Source organism: Bufo bufo, chromosome 5 (assembly GCF_905171765.1).
Source record: "Bufo bufo chromosome 5, aBufBuf1.1, whole genome shotgun sequence".
Taxonomy (NCBI): domain Eukaryota; kingdom Metazoa; phylum Chordata; class Amphibia; order Anura; family Bufonidae; genus Bufo; species Bufo bufo.
In genome coordinates, this window is record NC_053393.1 from 24,339,667 (window position 1) to 24,354,835 (window position 15,169).

A 15,169-nucleotide genomic window follows, 5' to 3' on the forward strand; every position below is an offset into this window, starting at 1 on the left:
CACAGGATAGGATTAGATACATAGCTCAGCAGGCAGTATCACACATTATAGGATTAGATACACAGCACAGCAGACAGTATCACACAGGACAGGATTAGATACACAGCTCAGCAGACAGTATCACACAGGACAGGATTAGATACACAGCTCAGCAGACAGTATCACACAGGATAGGATTAGATACACAGCTCAGCAGACAGTGTCACACAGGATGGATTAGATACACAGTTCAGCAGACAGTATCACACAGGATAGGATTAGATACACAGCTCAGCAGACCGTATCACACAGGATAGGATTAGATACACAGCTCAGCAGACAGTATCACAAAAGGATAGGATTAGATACACAGCTCAGCAGACAGTATCACACAGGATAGGATTAGATACACAGCTCAGCAGACAGTATCCCACAGGACAGGATTAGATACACAGCTCAGCAGACAGTATCACACAGGATAGGATTAGATACACAGCTCAGCAGACAGTATCACACAGGACAGGATAAGATACATAGCTCAGCAGACAGTATCACACAGGATAGGATTAGATACACAGCTCAGCAGACAGTATCACACAGGATAGTATTAGATACACAGCTCAGCAGACAGTATCACACAGGATAGGATTAGATACACAGCTCAGCAGACAGTATCACACAGGATAGGATTAGATACACAGCTCAGCAGACAGTATCACACAGGATAGGATTAGATACACAGCTCAGCAGGCAGTATCACACATTATAGGATTAGATACACAGCAGACAGTATCACACAGGACAGGATTAGATACACAGCTCAGCAGACAGTATCACACAGGACAGGATTAGATACACAGCTCAGCAGACAGTATCACACAGGATAGGATTAGATACACAGCTCAGCAGACAGTATCACACAGGATAGGATTAGATACACAGCTCAGCAGACAGTATCCCACAGGACAGGATTAGATACACAGCTCAGCAGACAGTATCACACAGGATAGGATTAGATACACAGCTCAGCAGACAGTATCACACAGGACAGGATTAGATACATAGCTCAGCAGACAGTATCACACAGGATAGGATTAGATACACAGCTCAGCAGACAGTATCACACAGGATAGTATTAGATACACAGCTCAGCATACAGTATCACACAGGATAGGATTAGATACACAGCTCAGCAGACAGTATCACACAGGATAGGATTAGATACACAGCTCAGCAGGCAGTATCACACATTATAGGATTAGATACACAGCACAGCAGACAGTATCACACAGGACAGGATTAGATACACAGCTCAGCAGACAGTATCACACAGGACAGGATTAGATACAAAGCTCAGCAGACAGTATCACACAAGATAGGATTAGATACACAGCTCAGCAGACAGTATCACACAGGACAGGATTAGATACACAGCTCAGCAGACAGTATCACACAGGATAGGATTAGATACACAGCTCAGCAGACAGTATCACACAAGATAGGATTAGATACACAGCTCAGCAGACAGTATCACACAGGACAGGATTAGATACACAGCTCAGCAGACAGTATCACACAGGATAGGATTAGATACACAGCTCAGCAGACAGTATCACACAGGACAGGATTAGATACATAGCTCAGCAGACAGTATCACACAGGATAGGATTAGATACATAGCTCAGCAGACAGTATCACACAGGATAGGATTAGATACACAGCTCAGCAGACAGTATCACACAGGATAGGATTAGATACACAGCTCAGCAGACAGTATCACACAGGATAGGATTAGATACACAGCTCAGCAGACAGTATCACACAGGATAGGATTAGATACACAGCTCAGCAGACAGTATCACACAGGATAGGATTAGATACACAGCTCAGCAGGCAGTATCACACATTATAGGATTAGATACACAGCACAGCAGACAGTATCACACAGGACAGGATTAGATACACAGCTCAGCAGACAGTATCACACAGGACAGGATTAGATACACAGCTCAGCAGACAGTATCACACAGGACAGGATTAGATACACAGCTCAGCAGACAGTATCACACAGGATAGGATTAGATACACAGCTCAGCAGACAGTATCACACAGGATAGGATTAGATACACAGCTCAGCAGACAGTATCACACAGGATAGGATTAGATACACAGCTCAGCAGACAGTATCCCACAGGACAGGATTAGATACACAGCTCAGCAGACAGTATCACACAGGATAGGATTAGATACACAGCTCAGCAGACAGTATCACACAGGACAGGATTAGATACATAGCTCAGCAGACAGTATCACACAGGATAGGATTAGATACACAGCTCAGCAGACAGTATCACACAGGATAGTATTAGATACACAGCTCAGCATACAGTATCACACAGGATAGGATTAGATACACAGCTCAGCAGACAGTATCACACAGGATAGGATTAGATACACAGCTCAGCAGACAGTATCACACAGGATAGGATTAGATACACAGCTCAGCAGACAGTATCACACAGGATAGGATTAGATACACAGCTCAGCAGACAGTATCACACAGGATAGGATTAGATACACAGCTCAGCAGGCAGTATCACACATTATAGGATTAGATACACAGCACAGCAGACAGTATCACACAGGACAGGATTAGATACACAGCTCAGCAGACAGTATCACACAGGACAGGATTAGATACACAGCTCAGCAGACAGTATCACACAGGATAGGATTAGATACAAAGCTCAGCAGACAGTGTCACACAGGATGGATTAGATACACAGCTCAGCAGACAGTATCACACAGGATAGGATTAGATACACAGCTCAGCAGACAGTATCACACAGGACAGGATTAGATACACAGCTCAGCAGACAGTATCACACAGGATAGGATTAGATACACAGCTCAGCAGACAGTATCACACAGGACAGGATTAGATACATAGCTCAGCAGACAGTATCACACAGGATAGGATTAGATACATAGCTCAGCAGACAGTATCACACAGGATAGGATTAGATACACAGCTCAGCAGACAGTATCACACAGGATAGGATTAGATACACAGCTCAGCAGACAGTATCACACAGGATAGGATTAGATACACAGCTCAGCAGGCAGTATCACACAGGATAGGATTAGATACACAGCTCAGCAGACAGTATCACACAGGATAGGATTAGATACACAGCTCAGCAGGCAGTATCACACATTATAGGATTAGATACACAGCTCAGCATACAGTATCACACAGGATAGGATTAGATACACAGCTCAGCAGACAGTATCACACAGGACAGGATTAGATACACAGCTCAGCAGACAGTATCACACAGGACAGGATTAGATACACAGCTCAGCAGACAGTATCACACAGGACAGGATTAGATACACAGCTCAGCAGACAGTATCACACAGGATTAGATACACAGCTCAGCAGACAGTATCACACAGGACAGGATTAGATACACAGCTCAGCAGACAGTATCACACAGGATAGGATTTGATACACAGCTCAGCAGACAGTATCACACAGGATAGGATTAGATACACAGCTCAGCAGACAGTATCACACAGGACAGGATTAGATACACAGCTCAACAGACAGTATCACACAGGATAGGACTAGATACACAGCTCAGCAGACAGTATCACACAGGATAGGATTAGATACACAGCTCAGCAGACAGTATCACATAGGATTAGATACAGCAGTTTAGCAGACAGTATCACACAGGATAGGATTAGATACACAGCTCAGCAGATAGTATCACACAGGATAGGATTAGATACACAGCTCAGCAGACAGTATCACACAGGATTAGATACACAGCTCAGCAGGCAGTATCACACAGGATAGGATTAGATACACAGCTCAGCAGACAGTATCACACAGGATAGGATTAGATACACAGCTCAGCAGACAGTATCACACAGGATAGGATTAGATACACAGCTCAGCAGACAGTATCACACAGGATAGGATTAGATACACAGCTCAGCAGACAGTATCACACAGGATAGGATTAGATACACAGCTCAGCAGACAGTATCACACAGGATAGGATTAGATACACAGCTCAGCAGACAGTATCACACAGGATAGGATTAGATACACAGCTCAGCAGACAGTATCACACAGGATAGGATTAGATACACAGCTCAGCAGACAGTATCACACAGGATAGGATTAGATACACAGCTCAGCAGACAGTATCACACAGGAGAGGATTAGATACACAGCTCAGCAGACAGTATCCCACAGGACAGGATTAGATACACAGCTCAGCAGACAGTATCACACAGGATAGGATTAGATACACAGCTCAGCAGACAGTATCACACAGGACAGGATTAGATACACAGCTCAGCAGACAGTATCACACAGGATAGGATTAGATACACAGCTCAGCAGACAGTATCACACAGGACAGGATTAGATACACAGCTCAGCAGACAGTATCCCACATGATAGGATTAGATACACAGCTCAGCAGACAGTATCACACAGGACAGGATTAGATACATAGCTCAGCAGACAGTATCACACAGGATAGGGTTAGATACACAGCTCAGCAGACAGTATCACACAGGATAGGATTAGATACATAGCTCAGCAGACAGTATCACACAGGACAGGATTAGATACATAGCTCAGCAGACAGTATCACACAGGACAGGATTAGATACACAGCTCAGCAGACAGTATCACACAGGATAGGATTAGATACACAGCTCAGCAGGCAGTATCACACATTATAGGATTAGATACACAGCACAGCAGACAGTATCACACAGGACAGGATTAGATACACAGCTCAGCAGACAGTATCACACAGGACAGGATTAGATACACAGCTCAGCAGACAGTATCACACAGGATAGGATTAGATACACAGCTCAGCAGACAGTGTCACACAGGATGGATTAGATACACAGCTCAGCAGACAGTATCACACAGGACAGGATTAGATACACAGCTCAGCAGACAGTATCACACAGGATAGGATTAGATACACAGCTCAGCAGACAGTATCACACAGGATTAGATACACAGCTCAGCAGACAGTATCACACAGGACAGGATTAGATACATAGCTCAGCAGACAGTATCACACAGGACAGGATTAGATACACAGCTCAACAGACAGTATCACACAGGATAGGATTAGATACACAGCTCAGCAGACAGTATCACACAGGACAGGATTAGATACATAGCTCAGCAGACAGTATCACACAGGATAGGATTAGATACATAGCTCAGCAGACAGTATCACACAGGATAGGATTAGATACACAGCTCAGCAGACAGTATCACACAGGATAGGATTAGATACACAGCTCAGCAGACAGTATCACACAGGATAGGATTAGATACATAGCTCAGCAGACAGTATCACACAGGACAGGATTAGATACACAGCTCAGCAGACAGTATCACACAGGATAGGATTAGATACACAGCTCAGCAGACAGTATCACACAGGACAGGATTAGATACACAGCTCAGCAGACAGTATCACACAGGATAGGATTAGATACACAGCTCAGCAGACAGTATCACACAGGATAGTATTAGATACACAGCTCAGCAGACAGTATCACACAGGATAGGATTAGATACACAGCTCAGCAGACAGTATCACACAGGACAGGATTAGATACACAGCTCAGCAGACAGTATCACACAGGATAGGATTAGATACACAGCTCAGCAGACAGTATCACACAGGATAGGATTAGATACACAGCTCAGCAGACAGTATCACACAGGATAGGATTAGATACACAGCTCAGCAGACAGTGTCACACAGGATGGATTAGATACACAGCTCAGCAGACAGTATCACACAGGATAGGATTAGATACACAGCTCAGCAGACAGTATCCCACAGGACAGGATTAGATACACAGCTCAGCAGACAGTATCACACAGGATAGGATTAGATACACAGCTCAGCAGACAGTATCACACAGGACAGGATTAGATACATAGCTCAGCAGACAGTATCACACAGGACAGGATTAGATACATAGCTCAGCAGACAGTATCACACAGGATAGGATTAGATACACAGCTCAGCATACAGTATCACACAGGATAGGATTAGATACACAGCTCAGCAGACAGTATCACACAGGATAGGATTAGATACACAGCTCAGCAGACAGTATCACACAGGATAGGATTAGATACACAGCTCAGCAGGCAGTATCACACATTATAGGATTAGATACACAGCACAGCAGACAGTATCACACAGGACAGGATTAGATACACAGCTCAGCAGTCAGTATCACACAGGATAGGATTAGATACACAGCTCAGCAGACAGTATCACACAGGACAGGATTAGATACAAAGCTCAGCAGACAGTGTCACACAGGATGGATTAGATACACAGCTCAGCAGACAGTATCACACAGGATAGGATTAGATACACAGCTCATCAGACAGTATCACACAGGATAGGGTTAGATACACAGCTCAGCAGACAGTATCACACAGGATAGGATTAGATACACAGCTCAGCAGACAGTATCACACAGGATAGGATTAGATACACAGCTCAGCAGACAGTATCACACAGGATAGGATTAGATACACAGCTCAGCAGACAGTATCACACAGGACAGGATTAGATACATAGCTCAGCAGACAGTATCACACAGGATAGGATTAGATACATAGCTCAGCAGACAGTATCACACAGGATAGGATTAGATACACAGCTCAGCAGACAGTATCACACAGGATAGGATTAGATACACAGCTCAGCAGACAGTATCACACAGGATAGGATTAGATACACAGCTCAGCAGGCAGTATCACACATTATATGATTAGATACACAGCACAGCAGACAGTATCACACAGGACAGGATTAGATACACAGCTCAGCAGACAGTATCACACAGGACAGGATTAGATACACAGCTCAGCAGACAGTGTCACACAGGATGGATTAGATACACAGCTCAGCAGACAGTATCACACAGGACAGGATTAGATACACAGCTCAGCAGACAGTATCACACAGGATAGGATTAGATACACAGCTCAGCAGACAGTATCACACAGGATTAGATACACAGCTCAGCAGACAGTATCACACAGGACAGGATTAGATACACAGCTCAGCAGACAGTATCACACAGGATAGGATTAGATACACAGCTCAGCAGACAGTATCACACTGGATAGGATTAGATACACAGCTCAGCAGACAGTATCACACAGGATAGGATTAGATACACAGCTCAGCAGACAGTATCACATAGGATTAGATACAGCAGTTTAGCAGACAGTATCACACAGGATAGGATTAGATACACAGCTCAGCAGATAGTATCACACAGGATAGGATTAGATACACAGCTCAGCAGACAGTATCACACAGGATTAGATACACAGCTCAGCAGGCAGTATCACACAGGATAGGATTAGATACACAGCTCAGCAGACAGTATCACACAGGATAGGATTAGATACACAGCTCAGCAGACAGTATCACACAGGATAGGATTAGATACACAGCTCAGCAGACAGTATCACACAGGATAGGATTAGATACACAGCTCAGCAGACAGTATCACACAGGATAGGATTAGATACACAGCTCAGCAGTCAGTATCTGGTAGGATTAGATACACAGCTCAGCAGACAGTATCACACAAGATAGGATTAGATACACAGCTCAGCAGACAGTATCACACAGGAGAGGATTAGATACACAGCTCTGCAGACAGTATCACACAGGATAGGATTAGATACACAGCTCAGCAGACAGTATCACACAGGATAGGATTAGATACACAGCTCAGCAGACAGTATCACACAGGATAGGATTAGATACACAGCTCAGCAGACAGTATCACACAGGACAGGATTAGATACACAGTTCTGCAGACAGTATAACACAGGATAGGATTAGATACACAGCTCAGCAGACAGTATCACACAGGATAGGATTAGATACACAGCTCAGCAGACAGTATCACATAGGATAGGATTAGATACACAGCTCTGCAGACAGTATCACACAGGATAGGATCAGATACACAGCTCAGCAGACAGTATCACACAGGATAGGGTTAGATACACAGCTCAGCAGACAGTATCACACAGGATAGGATTAGATACACAGCACAGCAGACAGTATCACACAGGATAGGATTAGATACACAGCTCAGCAGACAGTATCACACAGGATAGGATTAGATACACAGCTCAGCAGACAGTATCACACAGGATATGATAAGACACACAGCTCAGCAGACAGTATCACACAGGATAAGATTAGATACACAGCTCAGCAGACAGTATCACACAGGATAGGATTAGATACACAGTTCTGCAGACAGTATAACACAGGATAGGATTAGATACACAGCTCAGCGGACAGTATCACACAGGATAGGATCAGATACACAGCTCAGCAGACAGTATCACACAGGATAGGATTAGATACACAGCTCAGCAGACAGTATCACACATGATAGGATTAGATACACAGTTCTGCAGACAGTATAACACAGGATAGGATTAGATACACAGCTCAGCAGACAGTATCACACAGGATAGGATTAGATACACAGCTCAGCAGACAGTATAACACAGGACAGGATTAGATACATAGCTCAGCAGACAGTATCCCACATGATAGGATTATATACACTGTTTAGAAGACAGTATCACACATGACAGGATTAGATACACAGCTCAGCAGATAGTATCACACATGATAAGATTAGATACACTGCTCAGCAGACAGTATCACACATGATTGGATTAGATACACAGCTCAGCAGTCAGTATCACACAGGATAGGATTAGATACACAGCTCAGCAGTCAGTATCACACATGACAGGATTAGATACACAGCTCAGCAGACTGTATCACACATGATAGGATTAGATACCCCAGTCACAATGGTTACTGTCTGATAATGAAGCTGTTGGGTCCTGATATTGGCGGAGCCAGAATCCAGCAGAGATGGGGTTAACCATCCCTTAGGATCCCGGCTACGCTCCAGTCATCGACCTAAAATCAATGGTAGAAATATTTCACATTCTTTTCAAGTAGGTGAACAGGAGTGTATGACACTGAAGGGTTAACTAACAACAGAACGGTTGTCACCTGCGCTAAAAACGTCACCGGGGGGGACCTGACTGTATCTGACTTACATGGGGACCCCCAATAACAGAGGCAAAGGTCTAAGCAAAATGCAGAACACACTCGGCCAGTATCCGTGTTTTGTGGATCTGTAATTTGCGGACCGCAAAAATAGCTACGGCTACGACACTGGCCTGTGTCAGGGGTGCACAACCTGCAGTTCAGGGGCCACACACGCCACCAGCCGCCAGGACACCGCCATATCTGTCGGCTCATAAATCAGAATGATATGGCTGTCAAATGGAAGGAAGCAGCATCAGTGCTGGTGACTGGAGAGGACTGGTGTGCAGCATGCTGGTTACAGGGTGCATCAGCACTATATATGGGGGCACAAGGTCTCTAGCACTAGTATGGGGGGCTAAGTGACTGAAACTGATATGGGGGCACTGGGTCTCTGGCACAGGTATCAGGGCGTATGGTGTCTGGAAGTGGTATGAGGGTACTGGGTGTCTGGCACTAATATGGGGCCACTGACTGTATGGTACTGGTATGGAGGCACTGAGTGTCTGGCATTAGTATGGGAGCACTGGGTGTCTGGCACTGGTATGGAGGCACTGGGTCTCTGGCACTGGTATGGAGGCACTGGTTTTCTGGCACTGGTATAGGAACACTGGGTGTCTGGTACTGGTATGGAGGCACTAGGTCTCTGGAACTGGTAAGGGAGCACTGGGTGTATGGAATTGGTAAGGGAGCACTGGGTGTCTGGCATTGGTATGGAGGCACTGGGTGTCTGGCATTGGTATGGAGGCACTGGGTGTTTGGCATTGGTATGGAGGCACTGGTTGTCTGGTACTGGTAAGGGACCACTGGGTGTATGGAACTGGCAAGAGAACACTGGATTCTAGCACTGGTATGGGAGAACTGGGTATCTGGCACTGGTAAGGTAACACAAGGTGTCTGGCACTGGTATGTGAGCAGTGGGTGTCTGGCACTGGTATGTGAGCAGTGGGTGTCTGGCATTAGTATGGAGGCACTGCGTGTTTGGCACTGGAATGGAGCACTGGGTGTCTGGTACTGGTAAGGGACCCCTGGGTGTATAGAACTGGCAAGAGAACACTGGATGTCTAGCACTGGTATGGGAGAACTGGGTATCTGGCACTGGTATGAAGGCTCTGGGTGTCTGGCATTGGTATGGAGGCACTGGGTGTTTGGCACTGGAATGGAGCACTGGGTGTCTGGTACTGGTAAGGGAGCACTGGGTGTATAGAACTGGTAAGAGAGCACTGGATGTCTAGCACTGGTATGGTAGAACTGGGCGTCTGGCACTGTTATGGAGGCACTGGTTGTCTGGCACTGGTATGGGAGCACTAGGTGTCTGGTACTGGTATGGAGGCACTGGGTGTATGGAACTGGTAAGAGAGCACTGGATGTCTAGCACTGGTATGGGAGAACTGGGCATCTGGCACTGGTATGGAGGCACTTGTTTTCTGGCACTGGTATGGGAGCACTGGGTGTCTGGTACTGGTATGGAGGCACTGGGTGTATGGAACTGGTAAGGGAGCATTGGGTGCCTGGCACTGGTATGGAGGCGCTGGGTATCTGGCAGTGGTAAGGAAACACAAGATGTCTGGCACTGGTATGTGAGCACTGGGTGTCTGGCACTGGTAAGGGAGCACTGGCTGTCTGGCACTGGGATGGAGGCACTGGGTGTCTGGTACTGGTATGGGGAAACTGGGAGCTTGGCACTGGAATGGGGGCACTGCGTGTCTGGCACTGTGGTAGTGAAGGCAAAAATAGTAGTAGTACTTCTTTCACCTCCAGAGCTGCATTGACAATATTGCTATTTCCTGGTGAGCTTTAGTCACCTTTTTCTTGCTGATTTTGGGCTTTGGGTTGACCCATGACCTCTTTTTTTTTCTGTAGTAACTCTTTACTGTGTAATTTCAGGACGACCGCACAGCGTTACACGTCGCTGCAGAAGGTTCTAAAGATGAGATTGTCCGTCTACTGCTGGTGAAGAAAGCAGAACCAAACCTTCCTGGAGGGGTAAGTGTAGTGCCCTGGAGCAGGGGGTATTTTGACGTTTGGACATTTGTGGACATTTGTCTATTCCCCCTATGCAAAGTTATACATTTCTTACTTTATTTCACTTGAAAAGGTTAACTTGCACTGTTTAATACTGTGTAACTGCATGTTATCTGTATGTTGTGGTATATATCCTATTCATTATTACTGTATTTGCAAGGCTCTGTGGAAAGGGTTAATGAATACTGAAAGATTGTTAGGACTTTGAATGAGAAGCTGGTAATTTTCCACAGCTGCCATACAGTTTAAAGAAGACCATGTTTTGGAGGGAGAAAAGGCCAGACGTTGTTTATCACCAAAACCAGACAGACTGACCTTGTGACTTGTTTTAGCTCTGTTGTTATGTCTGGAAACTTGTTTTTGTCTGGAAAAATTGCTGTCATTGCCATTGAGAATCATTGAAGCTGTAATGTAAGTCTATGAGAGACGTAATTGTAACAATGTATCTGTTTGTGCTGAGCTTCTCCACTCCACCCCTCCCACTAGAAGGTTCTAGTATAGCGAAAACTGTACAGGTGAACATCGAAAAATTAGAATATTGTGCAAAAGTCCATTTAGTAATCCGTACCCCCTGAGCAAAGGGTACCTAAAAATTGTGACTTTGGGGTTTCATAAGCTGTAAGCCATAATCATCCAAATTATAACAAATAAAGGCTTGAAATATCTCGCTTTGCCTGTAATGAGTCTCATATGTTAGTTTCACCTTTTAAGTTGCATTACTGAAATAAATGAACTTTGCACAATATTCTAATTTTCCGAGTTTCACCTGTATATAAGGAGAGCAGTCAGAGCCCCTAGTGTGCTACAGATAGGGACCAGAGCTTGGAAGAGGAGACTCAGCCAGACTACTAGTGACCAGAAGAAGATGCTGAGACTGGGATACGCTGCCACAGAGCCTGGATCACCAGTCTTGGACCAGGGTACCAGCCTTTTGAAGAGATAGGGACAGCTAGCTCAGGCCTTTCCTCAGCATCAAACCCTTCTTATGCCAGGGAGGAGACTGGAGAAGCCAGCCCTATGCACCTGAATCTCTCCAGTAAAGAAGCACCGTGGTTACTGCAGACCCTGACTCTCTGGACCTATTTCCCATTGGGATGCACCACGTCTTACCATCCCTTCTGTAGAGCAGCAACATATGGTGACACCTTAACGTTGTCCGGGGGACCCAGCGTAGCGTTGGGGCCACCCCAAACACGGCCACTGCATAAGCCTTCAACCTAATATCTTACTATACTGGGTTAATACAGTATTTATGAAATGACCCATTAGTATGTGAACCCCAGAGCATTGCAGATGTTCTTGTTAAACATTCCCTCCTAAACCATAGTGCTCAATATTTAATTAGTCCTCCTTGTGCTGCCATGATATCCTCTGCTCTGCCAGTGGATCTATGGACATGGCTGGAGAGGCTGGTGATTCCTGTGGGTTGATAAATTCTGGGTCTTAGTTTACGTTCCAGTTCATCATAACCAAGACTCAAGTTCTTCGGATCCACCAAACTGGAAACAGCATTTCAGAGGGCTTGTTTCTAGTTTTCCAGTGGTGATGGCTTTACACCACTCCAGCAGACACCTGGCATTGTGATGACTTGTCATCCATGGAAATTATACTTTGTGAGGGGTCACTTTACTATGGAAAGCAGTCCCATTTCTTCCATGCTTCCATGTCTGATTCTGAAAATCACCTGTCAATGTCCACATTTTTCTATTGTTCTCTTCACAGCTGAAGGAGCAGCTGCCTTTGCACTACACGGCCCAGCGACCCACCGGGGCTATCAATGTTATTCAGACATTGCTAAAAGCTTCTCACAAGGACGCCCGTCTCATCCAGGACACGGTATGAAGAATCTGTCACAGTGATAGTTGGCCTTTAAAGACCATGCTCCCCTGTCAATGGTGCTCCTGAAGATATAAAAATGAGACTCCTTAGTGGTCGATACCTTTTAATGGCTAAAAAAAATCATGACAAAATTGCAAGGTTTTATTACTACTTCAGGCCTCTTCCTCAGACACGTCACAACATCTGAAGGTTCACATACTTATATACAACAATACATGAGAATAGTGAGGTAGATGAAACTGATGTAAAGCAGATCAATTTGAGTGGAAGGGGAATCAAACATTTGTAGCAGTAAATTGTTGTAGCAGTTACAGATAAGGAATGTGGAAGTTTTATTGTCCCCGATATACTGTGTATATGTTCCATCAATGTGTGGAAAACAGGACGTCAGATGTTGAAGGACATAAATCCATGTGACACGTTCATTCCTGATCTCAGTGTGTTAAAGGTTGTCGTGAGCTTGTACTCCCAGACTTTGCTGTCCTTCTTAGATTTCAAATTCCTCAAGACTTTCCATCAAGACTTTCATATCTGTGATGTTGTTGTCATGGCTTCAAAAGTGTTTCGGTACAGGCAGATATTTTCTTTCTACTTTTATTGTGTGGTGATGAGAGTTTGTTCTTGTTCTAAGCTTTTGACCAGTTTCACCAAAATAGAGACCCCAAGTAGGACATTTGGTACATACAGTATGATCGAGTAGACCATGTTTGGAGTGGTGCAGGTGAAGGTACCTGGGATCTTGCAGTCCTGATGTGTATTGGGGACCTGTCCCTTGTCAGAGGTCATTAGGTAATGACAGGTCTTACATTTTGTCCGGTTGCAGAGGAATGTTGCTGTTCTTGGAGAGGACAGTGAGCTTCTGCCAATGATTAGGTGGCTTCCTATAGTGGGGGGGGGGGTCTGGAAATACTGATTTCAGATGGTCATCTTTTTGTAGTATTGACTGCAGTCTCTGAACAAACCTCCTCAGAGTCTTCAGATTTGGGTTGTAGGTGATTACTAGAGGTACCCAATGGTTTTCTTATTTTGTGTTGTAGGAGCATACCTCTTGGTAGACTGGTGACTCTGGCAATTTTGTTTTTCCACTCTAGTGAATTCCATATTCAAAGACTTGCAAAGTGTTCATCCCTGTCTGTAGGGTTCTGCAGAGCGATGTCTACTGTTTTGTATCTTTATGATGGTGTTTAAAAAGTTTATTTCAGTAGGCGTAATTGAATTGATGGTGGGATGAAACTGAAGCCTTCATGGAATGTTTTTAGTTGTGGTTCTGGTTCAGTCCAGATGATCATAATATCATTAATGTAATGTCTTCAGGAACAAATAAATCCAGCACATGCACTACGGATAAAATCTAGCCTTTTTTATTGTAATTCTTTAAAAAATTCCATGTGCTGATCAGAGAGCTTTTCGGTCTACGCGTTTTGACAAACTGTCTTATTACAGAATTTTATTACTACTGCTTATTACCTGAGAAATTAAATTTTTTCTATCCAAACGGTTCACCTTTTCTACACTTTTGCAAGTTCTCACTATATCCCCTTACTTTAAGTCTTCTATATAACGCTGCACTATCCCTTTCTATAGGTAGAGTCCTCTGTACAATTACGGCGGATTTTAATCATTTCACCATAGGGGATACCATTGACGACATGTTTAGGGTGACAAGAGGACGCCAATAGAAAAGTATTCCTACGTACAGTACAGACCAAAAGTTTGGACACACCTTCTCATTCAAAGAGTTTTCTTTATTTTCATGACTATGAAAATTGTAGATTCACACTGAAGGCATCAAAACTATGAATTAACACATGTGGAATTATATACATAACAAACAAGTGTGAAACAACTGAAAATATGTCATATTCTAGGTTCTTCAAAGTAGCCACCTTTTGCTTTGATTACTGCTTTGCACACTCTTGGCATTCTCTTGATGAGCTTCAAGAGGTAGTCCCCTGAAATGGTTTTCACTTCACAGGTGTGCCCTGTCAGGTTTAATAAGTGGGATTTCTTGCCTTATAAATGGGGTTGGGACCATCAGTTGCGTTGAGGAGAAGTCAGGTGGATACACAGCTGATAGTCCTACTGAATAGACTGTTAGAATTTGTATTATGGCAAGAAAAAAGAAGCTAAGTAAAGAAAAA

General features: G+C 44.4%; 1 protein-coding gene across 1 annotated transcript in view; it reads left to right on the forward strand.

Annotated features, from left to right (window-relative positions):
* Positions 1-15,169, forward strand: part of LOC121002363 (serine/threonine-protein phosphatase 6 regulatory ankyrin repeat subunit A-like) — a 104,863-nt gene that overhangs the window by 17,175 nt on the left and 72,519 nt on the right. The window contains exons 3-4 of the mRNA XM_040433828.1: positions 11,052-11,150; positions 12,912-13,025. Of these exons, the coding sequence (XP_040289762.1) occupies positions 11,052-11,150; positions 12,912-13,025 (213 nt within the window). The remainder of the gene's footprint in view (positions 1-11,051; positions 11,151-12,911; positions 13,026-15,169) is intronic.